At 69.8% G+C, this 21,610-nt stretch overlaps 2 protein-coding genes across 8 annotated transcripts in view; one reads left to right on the top strand and one right to left on the bottom strand.

The window, feature by feature from the left end:
• The first annotated feature begins 1,006 nt into the window (after positions 1-1,006).
• OTUB1 (OTU deubiquitinase, ubiquitin aldehyde binding 1) lies at positions 1,007-7,169 on the top strand. 2 transcript variants are annotated; one of them, XM_051833146.3, is made up of 7 exons: positions 1,007-1,159; positions 2,915-2,976; positions 3,178-3,276; positions 5,620-5,738; positions 5,948-6,032; positions 6,114-6,308; positions 6,783-7,169. In XM_051833146.3, exons 1-7 carry the CDS (start codon positions 1,102-1,104, stop codon positions 6,978-6,980), a joined length of 816 nt encoding a protein of 271 aa, XP_051689106.1. In that variant the 5' UTR covers positions 1,007-1,101; the 3' UTR covers positions 6,981-7,169. The 2 variants fall into 2 exon arrangements, with proteins under 2 accessions (XP_051689106.1, XP_051689108.1); XM_051833148.3 differs by lacking the exon at positions 1,007-1,159 and adding an exon at positions 1,903-2,000.
• A 576-nt stretch (positions 7,170-7,745) lies between these two features.
• Positions 7,746-21,610, bottom strand: part of MACROD1 (mono-ADP ribosylhydrolase 1) — a 114,521-nt gene continuing 100,656 nt past the window's right edge. For 2 of the 6 annotated variants that reach the window (XM_051833145.3, XM_089325729.1), the window contains 8 exons: positions 16,957-16,986; positions 9,072-9,188; positions 8,583-8,704; positions 8,469-8,499; positions 8,309-8,382; positions 8,130-8,211; positions 8,020-8,053; positions 7,746-7,880 (listed from right to left, as the gene is read on the bottom strand). In XM_051833145.3, the coding sequence (XP_051689105.3) occupies positions 8,049-8,053; positions 8,130-8,211; positions 8,309-8,382; positions 8,469-8,499; positions 8,583-8,704; positions 9,072-9,188; positions 16,957-16,986 (461 nt within the window). In that variant the 3' untranslated portion in view covers positions 7,746-7,880; positions 8,020-8,048. The remainder of the gene's footprint in view (positions 7,881-8,019; positions 8,054-8,129; positions 8,212-8,308; positions 8,383-8,468; positions 8,500-8,582; positions 8,705-9,071; positions 9,189-16,956; positions 16,987-21,610) is intronic. The other 4 variants (XM_051833143.3, XM_089325723.1, XM_070069161.2 and 1 more) reach the window with 3 other exon arrangements.

The raw sequence follows: 21,610 nt of genomic DNA, 5'->3' as shown, positions 1-21,610 counted from the left end.
GTTCTGGTCTGGCTGGGTCCCGATCTGGCTGGTGCTGGGTGAAGCAGCAGATGCAAGATCTCTCTCGCTCTGCTGCTCTTTTCAAATAAAAATTAAGGCCGGCGCCGCGGCTCACTAGGCTAATCCTCCACCTTGTGGTGCCGGCACACTGGGTTCTAGTCCGCCGGATTCTGTCCCGGTTGCCCCTCTTCCAGCCCAGCTCTCTGCTGTGGCCAGGGAGTGCAGTGGAGGATGGCCCAGGTGCTTGGGCCCTGCACCCCATGGGAGACCAGGAGAAGCACCTGGCTCCTGCCATCGAATCAGTGCGGTGCACCGGCCGTGGCGGCCACTGGAGGGTGAACCAACAGCAAAAAGGAAGACCTTTCTCTCTCTCTCTCTCTCTCTCACTGTCCACTCTGCCTGTCAAAAAATAAAAAAAAAAATTAAAAGCCTAGTTAACTTACGCGCGACCTTAAGGAATAACAGATTCTGTGTGGTCTCCCCCACTGCCAGGACCCCCACACTGGTACAGTCGAGGTGTGGCCCATCTCGGCCCTCAGAGTCACGTGCCTCCAGCCCCTCTCCTAACCCCCCAGCCACTCTCGATTGTCCTATTAAGCCCTCGCGTGTAACGACCGCTTTCCCACAGCCGGGACACCAAGGGGGACGCCGTCCCTGGGGGCAGCAGGTCGCCAAAGCCACGGTGGGGACGGCGGTGCGGCCGGCTCCCGGTGCCCTCGCCAGCGCTCGGCACTGCAGCTGCAGCCGCCTGCGAGGGGTGCCGGCGCCCGCAGCTGGAGGAGCCTGCAGTGATTGTAGCTGAACTCGTCCTACGGGTCTCCATCACGCAGCCCGCAGTTCCAGCCCCAGAGAAAGCTGAGTCGGCTGCAGGAGGCTCGCGGCCACGCCGCGGAACTCGGGGGCTGGGAGAGCCGAGCACGCGGAGGCGCGGCTACGGGCGGCCGGCTCCCGAGGGGCCCCGCACCTGCGCCGCCGCGGCCACCGCCCGCGGGGACCCCGTTGCTAGGGCCGTTGCCAAGGAGGGGCCGCCAGGCGGGACTCGCTTCCGGGAGGAGGGCGGCTGTAACCCGGAAGCGCTCGGCGGTGCGGCGCTGTTTAAAGATGGCGGCGGAGGAACCTCAGCAGCAGAAGCAGGAGCCGCTGGGCAGCGACTCCGAAGGTGCGGACCGCGGGAGGGGTGTCCGGCCCGGGCCCGCGGCGGGCAAGGCCGGGCCGGCTGTTCTCGGGGAAGGCGGCGGAGGCGGGGCGGCCGGGGCGGCCGCGACGCGCGGACGGCCGCTGCCTCCGCGCCTCCCTGCCCCCTCACAATGGAAGGCGCTCCCTCCGCGACCCCCGGCCGGGCGGGGCGGGCAGTCTCGCGGCCTGACCGCCGGCGCGCGCCCGGGGCGGGGCCTGGGCCGCCCCGCCCTCCGCGCCGGGCTCCCGGGCCGGGGCCCCCGTCGGGCCGGCCGAGGCCTAGGCCCGGACCGCGGCGTCGGCGTTCGCTCGCGGCCGAGAGGCGTCGAGCAGCGTGGAGGGCCGGCTCGGCCGGGTGCGGTGTTGTGGGCGGCGGCGCTGGCCCCGGAGGGGCCGTGGGCGTCCGCCCCTTCGGACTTCGGCCGTTTCCGGTAGAGCCCCCTCTTCTGGCCTGGCCGCCTCTCTCCGCCCGCCCATTGTTTTCTTAGACCCCTGAGGACATGGGTGCCTTGGAAGCGGCCCCACCCGCCTCCTTTTCCGTCCGGGCGCTGGGCCCCAGGGACCGAGCTGGGCATTGGGGGTGGGGGGTGGGGGTGGCGGCGGATGCAGAGCCGCACAGGGCACGGGCCGGGGCCCAGCTGCGTTAACCCTGCAAGAAGTCGCTCAGCGCTCACCGGCACGGAGAACCGGCAAGCCCAGGCCCCAGCAGTGACTTGTTCAGGGTCACAGAATTTAAGAGCGAGCCAGGATCCGAATCCAGGTTTCGCGAGCCCTGCGCATGGGACTTCTGCAGAGAGGGGGCCCTGCTCCTAGAGCACGCCAAGGTACCCCCCCCCCGATGCAGCACAGGGGGCCTAGGCGGGCGGTTGGGGCGCCCGGGGCTCGGCGGCGAGGTGGCGGAGCAGAGCGGGGCTCGCTGGGCATTGGACACACGTGGGCGTGACCGCAGGTCTCTACTTGCCAGGATGACTTCACCCCTCTGCCTTTGTTTTGCTCTTTGGAAAATGGGCACCATCAGGGGTACCGTGGGAGGATGCGGAAGTGCAGGCCCCCAGGAAGCTCTGTCCGCAGTCCCCTGCTTTCCCCCCAGGAGACCTCGCCCTGCCCCCGAGCATTCCTGGGCAGGCCAGTGCTGATGGACAGCAGGGAGGAAGGCAGTGCCAGCTGGGACAGCGGACCCTGGGCCGGTGCTGGGCTGGGACAGTGGACCCTGGGCCGGTGCCGGGCGGGACAGTGGACCCTGGGCCGGTGCTGGGCTGGGACAGTGGACCCTGGGCCGGTGCTGGGCTGGGACAGTGGACCCTGGGCCGGTGCCGGGCGGGACAGTGGACCCTGGGCCGGTGCCGGGCGGGACAGTGGACCCTGGGCCGGTGCCGGGCGGGACAGCGGACCCTGGGCCGGTGCCGGGCTGGGACAGCGGACCCTGGGCCGGTGCCGGGCTGGGACAGCGGACCCTGGGCAGGTGCCGGGCTGGGACAGCGGACCCTGGGCCGGTGCTGGGCTGGGACAGCGGACCCTGGGCCGGTGCCGGGCGGGACAGCGGACCCTGGGCTGGTCGCCTCTTCCTCTCTTCCTCTCGTTTTAAAGATGAGGAAGGATTTCTCCCAGTTGGGCACAGCTCGGGAGGAGAAGGGCGTGGGACGCCTGCCCCTGCTGCCAGCTGCGCATCCCTGGCCCAGCTGTCCGCAGCGGAGGGGCCAGGACGCCCAGTTATCCCCGGCTCCTCGGCCTCTTCCAGGTGTTAACTGTCTGGCCTACGATGAAGCCATCATGGCCCAGCAGGACCGGATTCAGCAAGAGGTGAGGGGCGTTCAGCGGGGGGGGCAGAGGCCGGTGACCCGGTCTTGGGCGAGGGCCGGCCGGTCTGAGTTGTCTCTCTCCCTCGGAGCGCCCTCCTCCTCGGGCTGGGCGGCACTGCACGGTGCTCTGTCCCGCGTTACTGGGTACCCAGCCCAGCCCTCCGCCCCTGCTCCAGCGTCCTGGCTGTGTTGCCCCCCGCAGATCGCGGTGCACAACCCCCTGGTGTCCGAACGGCTGGAACTCTCGGTCTTGTACAAGGAGTACGCGGAGGACGACAACATCTACCAACAGAAGATCAAGGTGGGCACCGGCCGCAGGGCCAGGACTGGGGCTTGCCGGGCCTGTGCCCTGGGGGGGGCGGTTCTGGAGGTGTGCCGGCTCTGGCCCAGAGACCTTGAGCCAGATGCAGGTCCCGCCCCTCAGCAGCGGTGTCCTGGGCAGGTCCTGAGGCCTGTGTGCGGCCAGGTGTGTGCTGGGCGGGGCCTCCCCACGGCTGAGGCTGCCCCTCAGCCCGCCTCCTGGATCTGCTGAGGTGGGTGGCTGTGGGTGTCACCAGCCAGGGCCAGCCCCTCCCCTCCCGCGTTCTGAGAGCAGAGCGTGACGGGTGTGGAGGTGTAGTGAACGTCTCCCCACAGTGAACCGGGGATGCTTGGAGCCTTCACCCGAGGAGAGGCCTGTGGGCGCAGGTGGCCTGGCCACGTGGACAGCAGGGCCCCCCTCCCGTCGTGGGCAGTGGCAGCCTTGCAGCGAGAGCGAGTGTCCGCCCCTCCTCTGCCCTGGGGCAGCTCCAGTTTGCCAAGGGGAGCCAGAAATAGTGAGGTCCCCCTGCGGCGGTGGGCAGCTGAGTAAGAGTCCACGTGTGGTCTGTGGTGGACACGTGGCCGTCCCTGGGGGGCCTGCGGGGAGGGGAGCCACGCTGCGGCAGCAGACCCCTGCGGCTTCCTGCTGCTGTCGGTCTCTGGGAGGAGGGGCCTTCTCCCTCGAGGGGCAGCTGCGGGCTGAGGGTGGTGCTGGCCAGCGCCCTGCAGCGCCAGTCCCGTGCGGAGGGGTGTGTCCCCGGGCCGCATCTCCAGGCTGCCTGTCCCACTGTCTCCCGTAGAAATCAACGGGGTGGGCTCCAGGTCACTCGGCATGTACTTGAGTGTCATAGGAAGTGATTGGGTGTTTAGGGCGGGTATTTGAGTGTCGTGGGAAGTGATTGGGTATTTAGGGTGCTCAGAGGCTCTGCTGGTATTGGATGTGGGTGAGGCCCAGATGGACACCGGGAAGCCTGGGTGGGGCGAGGCTGCGCGGTCACACCCCGGCCCTGTAGGCCAAGATGCCCGGGCTCTGAGGCAAGGGGGAGGTAGCTGGACGTGAGACTCAGCTGGAGTGGAGGGCGGACATCGCGTGGGTTTACATTTGGGGCTGTTGAACTTGGGCTCGATGCTGTCGTGAGCGTGAGCGTAGCTTGTTGCTGGAAGCCGCGTGGGGCACCTGCTGCACCATGCGTGGCCTGCGTTCCCTGGCAGGCGCCCGTGTGGGTATGTGAGGTGACCCAGGAATACTGAGGAAAGGTGCAGTGTGGTTTGGTGGTGGCCTTGACCTTTGGAGGGTGGAGGGGTGAGGAGGGTCTGCCTGGAGTTCAGGGGCGACAAGGACCCGTGGGGTCATTAAGGACCCGGACCTGGTGACCCCGGGGGCAGTGCTGCCCGGGGTTTGTGACCTTGGCTGGAGCAGGTGCCTCCTGTGTGGGAGAGCACGGGGACCGTGCACCTGGCCGCTTTCCAAAATTCTGCCGTAGAGAGGGAGAGGACTCGGGCTTCCGGCCTTCTGAAGTGAGGGCTGCCTGTGTGTCCCTGCGCAACCGGGACTGGCCGTGTGTCCCTGCGCAACCGGGACTGGCCGTATGTCCCTGCGCCGACCGGGACTGGCCGTGTGTCCCTGCACCGATGGGGCTGGCCGTGTGTCCCTGTGCCGACGGGTGTACGCCAGCAGGGAGAGGAGTTGGTGCAGAGGGAGGACGACATACTGGCACGTGCCCCGGAGCCCTGGCGCAGGGCGCAGGATGCAGGGAGATAGAGCCGGCCGGGAAGCCAAGGGTGGAAGTGCTGCTGGCCGAGGGGTGAGGAGGTACACAAGGTCATTGCCGGGGAAGGGGGAGGGTGGGAGGAGAGCACAGCAAGTGTGAGCCCGGCCACCTGGAGGAGCCGGAGCCGGAGGGGTCGGAAGACTGCTGCTGGTACCTGTGGGTGGGCGGGGAGGCGGGAGGCAGGGTCCGGCTTCCAGGGGGGCTGGGGCTGGGCTGTGCGGTGGAGATGTGGAGCCTGGCGCTGTGCCCCCTGCCCTGACGTTCCTTAGGTCGGAACACCGGGCCGCGGCACTGGCGGGGGACAGGTTCACACGCCTGTTTTTATCAGCAAACCACCCTGCAGGCCAAGCAGCAGGGCATGGCTTGGGGCTGGTGCCTGCTTTGGGGGACCTGCAGCTTCCTGAGGTTGCTGGGGGGCTCTAGGTGGGATAACTTCACACCTTAGCAGCTTGGAGGTGGGAGCCAGGGACAGCAGCTAGCTGCCACCTGCCTCGTGTGGCCTTGCCGGGGCGTCTCTGTGTGAGCCCCAGGTCGGCCTGATGTTGACGGGTCGAGTGGGGCGCCCCCTGCAGGACCTCCACAGAAAGTACTCCTACATCCGCAAGACCAGGCCTGACGGAAACTGCTTCTACCGCGCTTTCGGGTTTTCCCACTTGGAGGCACTGCTGGACGACAGCAAGGAGTTGCAGCGGTGAGGGAGGCGGGGTGCCGAGGGAGGTGGGCAGGGGCGTGCTCGGGGCCTCCCTCGGCGGCTTCGCCTTCTTGGCGGCTAGGCCGGACAGTGGTCTGGGCTCCCGCCCGGGGCTTCTTTCTGAACGGGGCTTGGGGACTGGCGGCGTCTGGGGCCGCACGGTGCTGGCCTGGGGGCCCATGCTGGCCTCCTTTTCTCTGCCGCCCCAGGTTCAAGGCCGTGTCTGCCAAGAGCAAGGAGGACCTGGTGTCCCAGGGCTTCACCGAGTTCACAATCGAGGACTTCCACAACACGGTGAGCCCGGGTGGGTGCCTGCGTGGGCGGCCTGGCGGGGGCCGCTCCCCGCTCACCCGTGCCCGTTCTCCGTGGCGGCAGTTCATGGACCTGATCGAGCAGGTGGAGAAGCAGACCTCCGTCGCCGACCTGCTGGCCTCCTTCAACGACCAGAGCACCTCGGACTACCTCGTGGTCTACCTGCGGCTGCTCACCTCCGGCTACCTGCAGCGCGAGAGCAAGTTCTTCGAGCACTTCATCGAGGGCGGGCGGACCGTCAAGGAGTTCTGCCAGCAGGTGCCGCCGCGGGGGTGGGGGGGCGGGGGGCGGAGTTCTGCCAGCAGGTGCCGCCCTCGGGGGTGGGGGGAGCCGGGGGGGGGCGGGGGGCGGAGTTCTGCCAGCAGGTGCCGCCGCGGGGGTGGGGGGAACCCGGGGGGGGGGCGGGGGGCGGAGTTCTGCCAGCAGGTGCCGCCCGCGGGGGTGGGGGAGCCGGGGGGGCGGGGGGCGGAGTTCTGCCAGCAGGTGCCGCCGCGGGGGTGGGGGGAGCCGGGGGGGGGGCGGGGGGCGGAGTTCTGCCAGCAGGTGCCGCCGCGGGGGTGGGGGGAGCCGGGGGGGGGGCGGGGGGCGGAGTTCTGCCAGCAGGTGCCGCCGCGGGGGTGGGGGGAGCCGGGGGGGGGCGGGGGGCGGAGTTCTGCCAGCAGGTGCCGCCCGCGGGGGTGGGGGAGCGCGGGGGGGCGGGGCTGAGCTGCGCGGCGCTGCCCTGTGCTGCAGGAGGTGGAGCCCATGTGCAAGGAGAGCGACCACATCCACATCATCGCGCTGGCCCAGGCCCTCAGCGTCTCCATCCAGGTGGAGTACATGGACCGCGGCGAGGGCGGCACCACCAACCCGCACGTCTTCCCCGAGGGCTCCGAGCCCAAGGTCTACCTGCTCTACCGGCCCGGACACTACGACATCCTCTACAAATAGGGCCGCCGCGCCCGCCGCGCCCGGCCCGCCGCCTCTGCCAGGCCTCGGCGTGTACAGAGGTGGTGGGCCTTTTTTTTTTTTTTTTTTTTTTGTGGTTGTAAATTGGTCATATCTCACCCTCCCGTCCCCCCGCCCCCACGTCCTGTCTCACAACCTTCCATGTTTTATTAAAGGGGATGCTGGTGGTGAGCGGTGTGCGTGTGTCCCTGCCGGGCCTGCCTGGCTGCTGTGTGTGTGGCTGTCCCCTCCCCCCAGGCGGGTCTCCCCTTTCCCCCTCCCCACCAGGAGCAGCGCAGGGGCGGGGGGGGGGGGCAGCCGCTTGTAGCTCCGCCTCCTTCCTCCAGACTCCCCGGCCCTCTTAGCTGGCAGTGGTTTAAGCTCCTTGGAGACCAGAGCTGCTCCACCTGCCCCCCCCCCCCGGTCTGCGTGGTGGGGAGGCCGGGGGACAGCGTGGTGGCAGGTGCAGGAGCGGGACCCCACAGTAGGGCCCCCGGAAGGGGGGCGGTGTGCTGGGGGCACGTAGATGCCCCTTGGTCCCCAGTACCCCCCACCTCCCCGCCCGCCTTCCCCTCTGCTTGTCCCCGCTATCTGCCTCTCCTGCCTTTTCCCCTGCCCCGCCCCCTCAGGCTGTGGGCTCCCTGGGGCAGGCCCGCCATAAAGTCAAGTGCCCACCACCGCCGGCGCCACGCCCCTGGGCCCCCTCCCTGGCCACGCCCCTGGGCGGCCTCCCTCCCCGCCCCCTCCCAGGCAGACAGGAGCCAGGAGGAGCTGAGAAGCGATCTTTATTCAGGGGCTCCCCCATGGCAGGGCGCTGAGGGCGAGAACGGGCTGGCCGGGCCCAGGCTGGAGGCTTCGGGTGACCTCAGAGCTGGGAGCGAGGTCCTGGGCGCCCCGGGGCATCTGAGGGCAGAGCAGAGGTGAGGGCGCTGTGGGCGCCCGCCGCCGAGGCCCCCTCCCCGGCTCCCCCCTGCGTGCGGGTGAGCAGGTGTTAGTGGGCAGGTTAGTCCAGGGCAGCCGCCCGCGGGCCGGCCCGGCTTACCAGTCCTGGTCAGGGTGAGTGCGGGGGCCTCAGGCTGGAAGGCAGAGGACAGTGAGCGGGGGCGGGGCAGGGGGCGGGCGGGGCAGGGGGCGGGGCGGGGGGGTGCCTACCCGCGGGGAAGTAGTACGGGAGCCGCTGCCGGTAGATGCTCTCGTCTTTCTCGAGGAACACGCAGATGACCAGGCGATCCACCTGCGGGGGCGGGGCTCAGCGAGGGGCGACCCGCCCCCGCCCCGCCCACCTCGGGGGGGGGCACGGGGACCGCGGCGGGGTCACGCGCCTGGCCCACCTTGTCCTTGTGCTGCTCCAGCCACTCGCGCAGCGCCGCCAGCACCACCTCGGCCGCCGCCTCACTGGGGTAGCCTGGGGGGGCGGGGCGGGGTGAGGGGCCCTGGCCTGTTGTGCCCCGCCGCCCGCCCCTCCCCCCGGCTCTTCCGGACCCCACTCACCGAACACGCCGGTGGAGATGCAGGGGAACGCCTGGGCGGGGCGGGGGAGAGGGGTCAGGGACTGGGCCGCCGCCGCCGCCCCCGCCCCCGCCCTCGCCGCCGCCGCGCACTCACCGCCGAGCGCAGCCCGTGCTCCAGCAGGAGCGCCAGGCTGCTCAGGTAGCAGCTGCGGAGCTCGGCGGCCTGGCTGGCGCTGGGCTCCCCCTGCACGATGGGGCCCACCGTGTGGATGACGTCTGCGGGGGCGACCGGGTCAGGCCGGTGGTCTCCGCTCGCTCCTCGGCTCGCCGTCGCCCTGCCGGCCTGGGCCTTCCCCGAGACTCCGCAGCTCCGCAGAGGCCGGCTGGCGCCCCGCCCCGCCTCGCCACCTCTGCGTGGCCGCAGCTGAGGCTGGGGGCGCGAAGGCGCTGCCGCCCCCCTCTGGGTCCCCGTACCTGCCCAGCTGCACACACCGCCTCCCGCCCTCCCTCCCCCCGCTCCCTGAGGCCAGGTCCAGGCACCACGGGCAGCAAGTGTCCAGAAGGCGGCGTCCGCGGGCCAGCGGAGGCCGCGGCCCCTGCCCGAGCTGCACGCGGGTGCCCCGCCCACGGTCCCGGGACTCACACTTGGCCGGGAGCCGATAGCCACCGGTGATCTTGGCCTTGCCAGTCTCGCAGCTCTGCAGGGTCCGGCACTCGTCAGTGAGCAGGGGTCCGGCGGCCCGATGAATGCACCCGTCCACTGCGGGGAAGGTGAACGTGACGCCGGGGTTCCCCCCCGCCGCGTCCCGCCAAGCGTGACCGCAAGGCTGAGACCCAGAGGCTGGATACTTCAGTCCTAAGAAGGGCCCTCGGCTTGCCGGGCCTCGCGGGCACCGCGCCTTTCCCTTGCGGCCTCGCCTCCTCCAGCCCTCACCGCCAATTAGTTTCACGACTTGGGGGGAACCGGGGCGCACACAGGGACCGCAGAGCAAGCCCTGGCGGGGAACAGTGCGGTGGCCGGCAGGGGGCGCTCCCGGCCCACTCGGCTCCTTTCGCGCCGCGCCCGAGGGGCCGGGGCTGGGACCGCAGCCCGCGCAGGGCGATGGGGAGGCTGGCCGCCCGGACTCTGTCCCGCCACCATCACCGCCTGCTAAGGCGACGCCCCACGGGGCCGTGGCAAAGCCCAGGCTAAGGAGACCGAAGGGCCGGGTCCCAGCTGGGGCCTGAGCCTGGTCCTCCATTCCCTGGGCGGCGCAGGTGGCGCCGAAAGTGCAGATCCCAGCCGATTAATGAGCCCCGCGGTTGCAGCATCCGCTTAATTGGGCCGGGCCTGGGCTTGTTTATCCCAAGAAGAGGGTGGCTGCGAGGCCTCGGAGGGGCCCGGGGAGCCCCGGGGCGTGGCAGGAGGCAGAGGGTGGCTCCTGCAGCCAGGCTGTGCGCCCTGCAGACCCGGCTCCTGCCTCCAAGACTTTGCCAGGGTCTTTCCTCGTGGCGTCTGAAAACCAGGGAGTGGGGCTCCTCCCCAGGGGGTGGGCAGGGGTGCTGGCCTGTGCCAGGCGCTCTGCTGGCCGTGCTGGGCCCCGGGAAGGCACCGCGGCCCTTCCTCCTGGTCACCTCCATCGCCCGGCCAATGCCTGGCACAGGTCCAGGCGCAGCAGCTGGATGACCCCCCGCCCCGCTCCTGTCTGCTGTTCTGTGCCCTGGGGGGGGGGGTGTTGAACCTCATTTTCTGCCTTGTGCAGCTGGCACCAGCTGATTTCCCAGTGCATCCTAGGGCTGGGGCTGGGGGTGGGTAGAGGAGTTGGGGGACCCTGGGCATGGCTCAGGATTGGGTTCTTCCAGCCCCTTCAGAGGAGGCGGAGAAGGAGGCCGGGGCAGTGCCTGGGGCCCCCAGCACGCGTCTCGCTGGCGGGGGTGCCCCGGAAGCCCAGATCCCGGCGCTGCAACCCCCGCGGCAGCCGCCGCTGTGAACTAGGCACGGGCGCCACGTCGCAGGGCTGGTGGGAGCAGAGGCGCTGCCAGTCACCGCGCCGACGAGGGGCTTCCGGCCTGCCTCGGTGGTCTCCACCCCCTGTGCTCCCGCCCCGCGGGCGACCTTGGCCAGCGGCGGGGCCCTGCGGAAGTGCAGCGCGGTGAGGGCGCTGCTTCAGACACTTAATGCTTCCTGCAGACGAGGCCAGGCCGGCGGCCAGGCTCTTGGGGCTGACCCGGGGGGCGGCGCGAGGGCGGTGCAGGCGCTTGGGACGCAGCTCTCCCCGGAAGTTTCCAGAACAGGGCCAGGGCCGTGTGACGGCTTGGCAGGCACCCAGGGCAGGTGCAGAGCCTGGGTGCCCCTGCTGCCCCGCGCACCCGCCTGCAGGCCAAGGCTGGCCCTGGCATGGGGATCCCCGGCCTGCTGCCTCCTTGGCTCCGACCTCCAGGCCCTCCTCGCCCCAGGCTCCGCCCCCACCCCGCCCTCTTGACTGACAGCTCTTCCTCCTGCATCCTCACTGCCTCCCGCTTTACCGAGGGGACAGTCAGAGAGGAGCAGCCAGCCCAGGGCCCCAGCAGAGGGGTGGTCCCCGGCCTGCTGCCTCTCAGACGCGCGCAGCTCTGCACCTGCTGCTCCCTGGCCCCGCGCCCCTCCTGGCACAGGGGCCGCTTGGTGGCAGTGAGAACTGCCGCTGCCGGGGCCGCCTGCTCCCCTCCTTCCCTAGGCGCTCTCTGGCCTCCAAGCACCCCTGACCCCCCACGAGGCACCCTGCGCCCAGCGCTGCCCCAAGGGGGGTGCCAGCGGCCACCCAAGCCCTCCCTGCTACCGCAAGGCCCCAGTGGCCCCGTGGAGGGGTGACCGCCAAGGCTGGGGCGGGGCTGGCATCAGGCCCTCCCGGGAGCCCGCCCAGTGCGGAGGGGGTGTTAGCCACTATTTAGGGTGCTGTAATATTCATGAAGGGAAGATTAGATATTTAAATTTATTCAGCAATAAAGGCGTCTCGGCGGGGGAGCATTCCTCACGCTAAACAAACAAGCAAGCAGGGGCTGATCAATTATTTAGGGGACCAGGAAGAGGCCCCTGGCCCTGGGACGGAGCAGGACACCCCCATGGGCCTCTCTGCAGAAATCCTGTACAAGACTGCTGATGGCTCTGTGTAGTCGCTTAACCTCTCTGCGGCTCAACACATTGTGGGGAGCAGGAGGCGCTGGGGGGGGGAGCCTGCCAGAGGCAGGGCACAGAGAGGCAAAGCCACTTGCTCAGTGTCCCACAGCACAGAGGGGACGGTGAGGCCGTGCCTGGGCAGCCCGCTCCTGGGGTCCCGGCCGGGCTGTGCCCCCCTGGCTCGCCACCCCAGGTGCTGAGCCTCACGGCCTCTCTGGCTCAGCCTCTGCAGTGAGCTGGCCCGAGCCGTGTGCGACTCCTCCGGGCAGCCCCCCGACCCCGAGCCTCCCTCTTCGCTGGGCGCGCACTGGACAAGAGGCTGCCCCAACGCACCTCGTGCTTTGTCCCACAGTGACCCCTTCTGCAGGTGGGAAGGCTGAGGGTCTCACAAAGGCAGGACAGCTTCCGGGGACTCCCTGAGGGCCCTAGCAGGGCTCCTGGCTGGCCGGGCCTCCAGGCCTGGGGAGGCACAGGGAGGGACGGAGGCAGAGGGCAGGGGACACTCCCCACCCAGCTGTGCTGCCCACCAGCCCCATGCCCCTGCTAGCAGGGCTGGCAGGGGTCCGGTCCACCAGGCGAGGGCAGGCCTGGGTGAGTGACCCTCCTGGGGCCTCTGCGCCCCCCTCCTTGCTGCCCACGTGCGGCCGGCCTGGGCCCTGCTGGGCCTCGGAAGCAGAGCCCCGAGTGACGCCTCGTTCTCAGAACTGCCTCTGCCCGTACCCTCTCGGTCACTAGTTCTGTCAACAAACCTGCCCTGCCCTGGCTCCGTGCTAGACGGGCTCAACCCAGGGTGTGTGTGGGGGGGGGGGGTGCGGGGAGGCCAGGATGCAGAACCCACTCTCGCGGGCGCCCTGGGAAAAAGACAGATGGGTGACAGCTCTGTGATGTGATGTGATCCGAAATTCATTACAGGGTGAGATCAGCGCCTTCGACGGGGATTTGAAAACATTACGGCTTCATTATGTACACAGCGGCGGCGCCTCGTTCATCACGCAAAAATCACTCGTGGCATTCCAGAGCCCGCGGCGGCTGCACGCAGGCACACGGCCACCCTGCCTGCTGCGGGGGCGCGCTGGGGCCCCGCCCAGCATCCGGTCCCAGCGTCCCTGCAGCCCAGGGCTGAGGGGCTGGGCAGTCCCCGCCCCAGGGCCTCAGTTTTCCCTTTTGCAACATTGAGTGGCTCTGGGCGTGGAGACGACGTGGGCTGCCCTGGGCGCCGCCACCACCATCACAGCTGTGGGCAGGCAGGGTGGCGGCGCGGCCAGGCCCTTCCTCGGGGGACACTGGCATGCCCTGCTCCTAAACCCTCACCCGGGAGGAAGCAGGCACCCGGGGCCGGTCCAGCCCCAGTGGAGGTCCAGCCCCTGCCTTCTGCAGCCCCTCCCTCCTCCAAAGCGCACCCCATTCAGCAGGCGTGGGGGGGCCACCCTGGGCCTCCGTGGACCTGGAGGCAGTGGCGGAGGGGCGGGGCGCCTGTGGCTGTGAGAAGGCCCCTCCCAAGGAGGGGGCATGTGAGTGACACATGGGAGGGTCCGGCCACCCCGTCAGCTCCAGCCCGGCTCAGGGACGAGTTTGTGGAGTGGCTGCCGGAGCCCCCTGGGGCCTGCCTGCCTCTTCCAGCCCACAGCCCGGCCAGGAAGGCGAAGGCCGCACACAGCCCGGCCTGGAGAGGGCCACGGAGGCCACGTTATCTGCCCGCTGAGCCCGGCCGCGGCTGATCGGAGCAGCAGAGGCGAGCCCTTCCCCAGCGGCCCTGGGAAGCAATCAGGGATTAGCGATGGGAGATACGGCGTGCCCGCTCGCGGGAGGGATGGCAGCGACCCCGTGGACGCCGCCCGCACCCGGCTAATCCTCCCTGGATGGGGGCGGGGGGCAGAGAACAAAGTGAGGGAGGCAGCGCAAGGGGCGGGGCGGGGCAGCAGGCGAGGAGGAGACGGAGGAGGCTGCGGCAGGGTGATGGCCAGCGACTGCGCGGTGGGCAGGGACCCGGGCCCCCAGGCTGGGCAGAGGGGGCACAGTGCACAGGTAGGGTGGTCCAGTGGTCTCGACAGCCAGCACCCAGCTAAACGCCGACACGGGAGACTTCCGGTCACGGAGGGCAGAAGGCCTGCCTGGGGGGTGCGGTGTGCCACGCTCTGCATCCCAAGAACGTGCCAGGCCCTTGGGATAAAGAGCCATGCGGGGAGGCCGTCGGAGGGCTGCCCTGACGTGGGAAGGCGATGGCCAGGCGAGGGAGGCTGTGGCAGGGGCAGAGGTGCTCCCGGGCACGGGCATAGCACGTTCAAAGGCCCTGTGTCAGAGAGGCCGTGAGGGAAGCCGGCTGCCCCCGGCGCGCAGGACACGGTGGGTGGAAAGGCCAGGGGCTGCCCCCAGCGGCTCCTGCCGGCGTGCACGGGGCCGCTGACCCTGAGGGGCGGGGATGGGGTTCCGCCGCGCCATGCCCTCCCACCGGGGACCTGCCTGACCCCTTCCCACCGGCCCTGGAGCTGGCCCTTCAGGGCACTGGCCAGGCCGGAGCAGAATTAATCTGTCACTGAAGCCGGGCCGTGGCAGCGCAGTCATGATTTAGATGAATAATTGAAACGCTCCGATACATTTATTATCCCTTTAGTGCGAAAGTGGCAGAGAAAGACGAGGGGTAATTGAAAAGGCGCGCACAAATCTCCCCGGAAAGCCGCGCCTAGTGGCCGAGTAAACATTTCAGCCCCCATCAGCGGAGTCCATTCCCCGCCTGATTTAAGAGCCGCCTTCCTCCTCACCATACAATAGCAAAATGTTGTCCAGAGTGTTTTATGGAAGCCAGGACAGGCTCCAGGCGGGAGGGGGAGGGGGGGTCCTGGCAGCCCCCAGCCCCTCCTGAGGGGCCTCCTCACGCTGCTGCACCTGCCAGACCCCTACGCGGCCTCCAGGGCCCAGGTCCAGCACCCCGGCTCCCAGAGAGCCAACCTGGGTGTCCCTGGGGGCGGAGCCAAGGCCTGAGTCCCTCCCCCATCAGACAGCCCCCTGGGAAGCGCTGACGCCCTAGCCTGCCCCGGGCCTGCCAGGGGTCCGGCCGGAAGCGAGGCAGGCCTGGGTGGGGGCTGCACCCTGCACCCTCCAGACTCCATTAGCCCCGCAGCTCCTGGGAGATCACCCCCTTCCCTGCTTCCTGCGGCCTGCAGCCCTCTGCTGCCCCCTCCCCGCCCTGGCTGACCCCGCTGCTGGCCCCCAGAGGGCAGGGCCCGGCCCCAGTGCCCGGGGCAGGCCGGGCACCTGGAGGGGCAGCTAATTACCTGCTCTGACCCAGGAGCGGCCTCAGAGCAGGGGCTCGGGCCCTCCCAGAATCCCCGCCCAGGGCCTGACAGGTGAGCTTTCACAGGGGGTGCTCGGGCTCGGGTGAGCGGGCAGGGTGACAGGCTCGGGCGGCTGCTGCCCCGGACGGTGGGCAGCCTGGGGCGGCGTGCGGGGGCTGACGGGCGGGTGGGGGCCTGAATCCTTGCAGAAGGAGCCTCAGGAGCCCCCAGGGGAGGACCAGGGAGTGTCTGGGCGATGTCAGACGGGCCCGGCCGCCCTTCCCCCAACGGGTGCAAGGCGGATGCCAGGGACCAGGGCGGTGAGGGCGCGGGTGGCAATGTGAAGGCAGAGGGTGCCCGGGCCGTCCTCCGTGCCACCCCCGGCGGTGCCAGGCCCCATGCCGCCGGCAGTCCCCTCCCCGCCTCCTCCACCTTGTTCCAATCACATTAGCAGAGTGACAGCCCCAGCGAGCGTTTGCGGCGGCTCCATAAATCTCCGCCGGCGTTAAAAGCCTGGACTCCGGGCCCACTTCCTCCCGGGTCGCGGCCGCCCCATCCATCTCCACGCCAGCCAGGCCGTGCACGGGGCCCGCCCCAGCCTCCCCTCACCCCCAAAGCCGCAAGGGGTGCTGGAGGCACCCGATAATCTGGGCCCCGGGCTGTCTGAGCCACCCCTAGAGCCTCATGGTCCTTGCTGCCCTCGTGTCCTTGTCTGAATGTGTGGGGCCACTGTCACCTGTCCTGTAGTTCACGCATTCATTCAACAAACGATACTGAGCACCCACTCCACGTGCCTGTTCTGGGTGCTGGAGACCCAGCCTCCCCTGCTCCGAGCACGGAGGACAGGACCTCGCTGGGGCAGTGTGTTAGGAGACAGGTGCAGCCTGGGCAGGGTGGGGCGGGGCAGGGCAGGGCACCGCCCCACCATTGCAGCAAAGACGTGAGCGGTAAAGCGGCAGCCGCGTGGAAAAGCATCCAGCAGAGGGAACAGCAGGCGCAAAGGCCCTGGGGCAGGCTGCCTCCTCTGGGACCACAGGGAAGCCGGTGTGGGTGGAGCCGAGTGGGGAGGGCAGAGGAGTCTGGGTGGCAGCAGGCGCCCTTGGCCTTGGCTCAGAAGAGGGGCGATGAACTGATGCCAGTTTTCAGGAGCTCACACCTTTTTCATTCTTTATCTTTCCCGCCTGGGGGGTCTCTGAGGCTCCTGGCTGGGCCCTGACCCCGCCCCCAGCCACACCTCCCATGCCCACGCGTCCTTCCTTGTGGGCCTTCGCCCATGCTGTTCCCGCTGCCCGGGACACCGTTCCCACCACTCTCCACCCCTACCCATGCCTGGGGTCCCGTGGAAGGCGCCACCTCCTCGCAGAAGATCCTGCACCGTGGGGGTGCTGCCGCCTGCACCATGAGCCCCGTGGGCGGGACTGGCTCAGGGCCGGGTACCCCTGGGCACTGCGGGCGAGCGCGGCTTGCGTCCAGGGTCCCCCCGGGGCCTGGGTGACCTCTGCAGGACGGCCAGGGGAGAAGCGGGAGCCGGGGCGGGGGGAGGGGGACATGTCCAGCCACAAACAGCCCCGCCCTGCCTGCTGGCCGCCACCGACAGCTCTGCTCGCGGCTCTTATTTAGTCCTGACCTCCTCGGCCCCTTTTATTTTTCCCCCTTTTAAAACCTGGCCTGGGCCCCGCCACGGCTGCCGTAAACACGGCCCCGGGATTTATCCGACGGCGCATTAACCCCTGGCCCCTGGCTCACCAATCATCCTGCTGCCCGCACCGACAGCGGCCGCCCCACCAGCTGGGCCAAGGGGCTGGGGGCAGCGGGGCCATGGGACCAGGGAGGCAACGCTGGGGGCCCGGGGGTGCCCTCTCTACCTCAGGGCACCCGCTGACCTTGGCCTGCAGCCCTGGTGGTCGGGCCCACCCTGACCTCCTACCCCTGAGTCCCAGGGTCATTAGCAAGGTCACAGGCACAGGGAGGGGGTGGGCCCGGGCCCCAGCTTGCCCGCTGGCCGCTGTGAGATGCTGGGGGCAGGGGAGGGAGGAGGCTGCCCGGAGGGGAGGCGAGGGGGCCAGGGAGGTGTCGCCAGCCCCACTTGAGACCCGGTGACAGGAAGGAGGTCCACTCACCACCACCGCCTCCGAGCAGGGAGCTGTTGGCTGCAAGAGAAGAGACAGAGGCAGGTTAGTGGGGAAGGGGTGGGTGCGGAGACAGAGCAAGGGGGCGGGGCCTGGGACCCCTCCCCTCAGGCAAGGGCAGGGGACACGAGGGCCATGCTGCCCTGCGAGGTGGCCACACGTGGGAGTAGAGGCAGGCGCCAGCGTCCTCCCCCGGCTCGCTCTTTCACCCACAGCATCTCCTGGGCTCTGGCTGAGCCCACCCTGGGGTGGCCTGGCCACCGCCCTCGGGGCCCACACGCTGGGCTGCCCCGGAATGAACAGGGCGGGCGAGAGGCTGAACTGGGGCTTGGGGGACGCCTGTCAGATGCAGGTGACTGGGGGGTGCGATGCTGGGGCCCAGAGCTCCGGGACTGGGGTCAGCGCTGGGTCCACAGATGGCCAGCTGGGGCCGGGTGGCCTCGTGCCTCAGTTTCCCCGCGTGTGAGACCAGGACAGCACCACTGTCCCAGGGCTGGCGTGAAGGTCGAGGGAGGGCAATGCTGAGCGCTGGGCCCGGTGCCTGCCCCCTCGCTGCGGCTCTTCCCGGCCGGCTGCCCCCTACTGTGTGGCAAGGCGGGGCTCAGGGCTGTGCAGGGTCCTGGCCCCCCGCGTCCACAGGCAGCCTGCGTCCACGCTACCACTGCTGCTAATCAGGACAGCGAAGGGGGAGCCGGGCAGGTGCCCTCCAGGCCCAGGTGCGCGGCCCCCTGCTGGGCCTTAGGCCCCTCTGGCTACCAGGCTGTCTTAGCTCCTCCCCCCCCCCCCCCCGCTCTGCCCTCCCACTCCACCTGCTGGGTCCCCACCCTGCCTGTGCAAGGGGCGGGGGCGCACGGAGCAGGGCGGGGTGGGGGGCAGCAGGGGCCGCGGGCTGGGGTGATGCTCAGACGCCGCTAAGTGGTGTCGTCGGCTCCCAGCGGCTGGTCTCCCAGAGCCGACAGCTCCTCGCTTGGGGAATAATTAATTCCACAGCCCGAAAACCCAGGGCTGCGAGTTGCCACGTTACTTGCGAGATTAATACAAGCAGCTAATTAAGATGGAGAGGCGAGGAGCGGCTGGGCGCTCCCAGAACAGGGGTGGGGGCCGCAGCAAGCCCCGGGCGGCAGGGAGCCAGGCAGGGAGGGCTGGGTGGGGCACCCAGGCAGGCGCGGGCGGGGCGTGGCCCTCCAGCCCCCCAGTGGCTCTGCACACAGCCTCCTGCCCGGGGCCTGCGTACCAGGCCCTGCGTACCGGGCCGGCCTCAGTGTCCTGCCCCATGGCCCCATTTGTCACCATGGTGAGGCCACCAGGGAGGTGTGATTGCTCTCTTCTCCCAGAGAAGGAAGCCGGGGGCCACAGTGGCAGGCGGCAGCAGCAGACCTGGACCGGGTCCGCCCACTCCCAGCCGGCCCCAGAGCACACGGCTTTCCTGGGGCCCCTCCCTGCGGAGCACACAGTAGGGGCAGCACACAGTAGGCTTCCTGGCTGGGTCCAGCAGCCACAGAGATCCCTGGTGCGGGGACGAGGGGCTGGGGCTCACGGGGGCGGCGGGCAGGCCTGGCCCGCACGGCAGGAGAGGACCGGTGGTGCCAGGTCGGCCGCCCTGGGCGCCCTGAGGCCCTGGCTTGTCGGACGCTGCCCTCCGCGGCCTCTGCCCACCTCCCCCGTCACCTCTCTCTCTTAATTAACACTGGCTGCAAACGAGCTGGCTTGCGCCCAACTAGGGCACGGCGCCAAATGGGTCGGCAGCCAGCAGCGAAGGGGCAGGAGGGAGCGCTGACCTCCCTCCTGTGGGCCCCTGTCGCAAGGCGAGGCCACCCCCACCCGCCGCCAGCACCCCCAAACCCTGCTGTCGGGGCGAATGGGCCTGACACCCACCCCGCCAGGGTGTGAGGTGGGGGCTTGGGGCTCAGGAGGAGTCGGCCCAGGAGGGAGGCACCCCGGGCTGGGGGTCTCGGCCTCAGATGGGAGGACCTGCAGGGGCCCAGGGACCCAGCCTCGGCTGCAGAGCCTCATCCCTCAGGGGAGGGCGCAGGGGCTGGGGGTGCAGGTTCCAGAGCAGGGTGTGCACTGGGTGCACCTGCTCAGATGCCGTCCCTGGGCGCCGCTGACGTCCCCCAGCCCTGCAGCCTGGCCCCCGCCCGCGCCACGCCCCACTGAGCTTGACCAGCTGGCTCCCAGCCCAGTGCTGCTCCGGCGACCTTGGGGTGGCCCCGAGGGCCGTCACTGCCAGGGCCTCCGTCCTCCGGGAGGCTGGAGGCTCGGGCACCTTCTCTGGGGGACCTCGGTCCCCTCCTCTGCCCCCAGCGCTGGCTGTCCCGGCAGCAGGGTGCTGGGGGGGGGTTGGGTGGCCACTGCCCAGCGAGGGAGGCCCAGGCCCCAGTGCTTGGCAGCCGTCCCCACAGGTCAGAGGCGGCACGAGCCAAGGGTGGTCCCCGGCCCCGGCTTTGCTCGATGCACAAAAGGTCTCAGTTAAGTGCCAACTGTATGCAGAGCTGCGAGGGCACCAGGCACGTGGCGACGGGTAGCCCAGTCCCTGGTCAGAGTCGGGCGCTGCCACGAGCATGGCACACCCACAGCCGAGGAGGTACGAGACCGAGCGCAGCCTGGACGCCCGGAGGGCTTCACAGAGGAGGTGGCGTTGGTGCCAAGGCGCCAGGAGGCTTGGTACATGGTCCCAGGACAGGAGGCGAGGTGTGCAGCAGAGGGAATGGCACCGGCGAGGGCGCGGCCATGGGAGGCGGCCTGAGAGTGAGGGGTCCCGGGGGCCACGTGGGGCTGGCCAGGGTGGGCTGCACTTGACTGCGCCTCGGGGCAGAGGGAGCCTGGGAACTGGGATTGGGGGAGCAGGAGGGGAGGGGCAGGGCAGAGGCGGGGGCACCGCACCTCTTCCTCTCCAGGGGCTGGCTGTGCGTCCCTCCTGCCGCAGCCCCCAGCCCCTGCAAGGCCCACGCTCCGGGCCATGGCCGCCGCGGCCTCGGCCCACCGTGCTGTCAAAGGCCCAGGAAAATGTAATTTTTTTTCTTAGCATCAAAAGAAAAAAATGAAGTTCTAGGTCAAAGAAAATGTTTCAAAATATAATATGTTTGTCTTCACGCCAGCAAAGTCATAAGCGTAATTTCTTGTACCGTTTGACAGGAAGGGGCCCTCGCAGGCAGAGCCTCAAGGCCCGGTCCTCCTCGCCCGGCTCGGCCGCCGCCGCGACGCACCCACTGGACAGAGGTCACAGCGCAAGGCCGAGGGTCTCCCACGTCACCCCCAGCTTCCCGATTAGAATCCTCTGGATGGGGAGCCCCTGGGGGCCTGCGCCCCGGGATTCCCTCTACTGCACTCCGGGCCCCCAAAGCTGCCCCAGTCCCAGGGCCTTTGCACAGGCTGCTACCGCTGCCCACCCAGGGGCTGCCCCACACCCAGGTCTGTGCTTGCTCCCCGCCTCCCAGCCCCGCCCGCATCCTCACTGCCCACCTCACTTGCCGGGGGTCTTGCAGGTGCTAACTGAACACCTCTGACAGGTCGCTGTGTCCCCCGCCAGGCCTTGCAGGGGAACCCACCCCTAGGGCTGGGGCGGGGGCTCTCAGGAGCTGGACTCCGGGGGGGGGGTGTATGGGCCAAGGGCAGTGGCAGGATGGCCAGGCCCCTCCCTCCGCAGGCGTAGGAGCCGCCTGAGCCCTTCAGTGGTGACAGGGACTAAATCCTCCAGCCCAGGGAGGCCGCGGGCGGGGTGGGGGGGGGCGCGCCAGAGAGGAGGTGCGGTGACCCGAGGAAAGCGCTGAGTGGGTTCCTGGGCCGGTGAGCGGGCACAGGGGTGACTTTGAGGCAGGCGCAGCCCCACCGTGCGCCCCCGGGGAGGCTGCCTCCTCCACACACCCCTGCCGGGAGAGGCAGCCAGCAGCTGGGGCCGCTCCCCAAGCGCCCCCACCCTGCCGCCCCGCCTGGCCCGCTGCCTCCGCTTGCTCGCTCGCTCGCAGGGCACACACGCGCATCTGCGCCTACTGTGTGCTGCAGGGCAGAGCTCGGCCCAGCAGGGAGCCGTCCAGAAACCACAGACCGAGAATGAACTTGAACGAGGATCACTGTGGGAGCTAGAGGTTGTGGAGGGAGCCGAGAGGAGAGAGCTGTGGTTGTCGGCAGGCGGAGGCTGATCCGAGCCGGGCGAGCCGGGACCTGCCGGCCAGGCCCAGGGCAGCTGTGCCAAGGCCCTGAGGCAGGAGCAGGCCTGGGGGTGCAGCGGAGGAGGACAGAGGTCAGAGGGGGCATGAGCAGCCCTTTGGGGGTCTCGCAGGCCTGAGTGTGAAAAGGGGGCACTGGGAGGAGGGGTGGGCTGCAGAGACCAGACTGGGGGTGGAGGAGGGGCAGGAAGGGCCCCGCGGCCCCTGCAGTGTCCCCGCCCTGGACACCCACCCGGGCGCCCCCTGGGGACCGGGAGCCCCCTCAGAGCCCTTCCCAGCCCAGAGCCCAGAGCCCGCACCTGCCTGGGGCTCGGTGCCGCTGCCCCAGCCGCCCCGGCTCCGGTGGGCGGGGGCTGTCTTGAGAAATCCACGCCGTTGCCAGCCCTACGCCCCGCACGCCGGCGGCGGGATCCGTGTTCTACTTCAGGGCGAGTCGTTTAAAACACATTTTAGATGAGAAACACCCGCAGACGGAATAA

Source organism: Oryctolagus cuniculus, chromosome 1 (genome assembly GCF_051225735.1).
Source record: "Oryctolagus cuniculus isolate XC-2025 breed Fujian yellow rabbit chromosome 1, ASM5122573v1, whole genome shotgun sequence".
Taxonomy (NCBI): domain Eukaryota; kingdom Metazoa; phylum Chordata; class Mammalia; order Lagomorpha; family Leporidae; genus Oryctolagus; species Oryctolagus cuniculus.
Note: the sequence above shows the minus strand (reverse complement) of the source record. Positions and strands in the feature narration are given on the sequence as shown.

Excerpts from the sequence above, each read along its gene's own strand:
- OTUB1 (XM_051833146.3), top strand. The coding sequence starts at position 1,102 with ATGGCGGCGGAGGAACCTCAGCAGCAGAAGCAGGAGCCGCTGGGCAGC. Across the intron at positions 5,739-5,947 it reads GACAGCAAGGAGTTGCAGCG|GTTCAAGGCCGTGTCTGCCA; the intron begins GTGAGGGAGGCG and ends CTGCCGCCCCAG. Across the intron at positions 6,033-6,113 it reads TCGAGGACTTCCACAACACG|TTCATGGACCTGATCGAGCA; the intron begins GTGAGCCCGGGT and ends CCGTGGCGGCAG.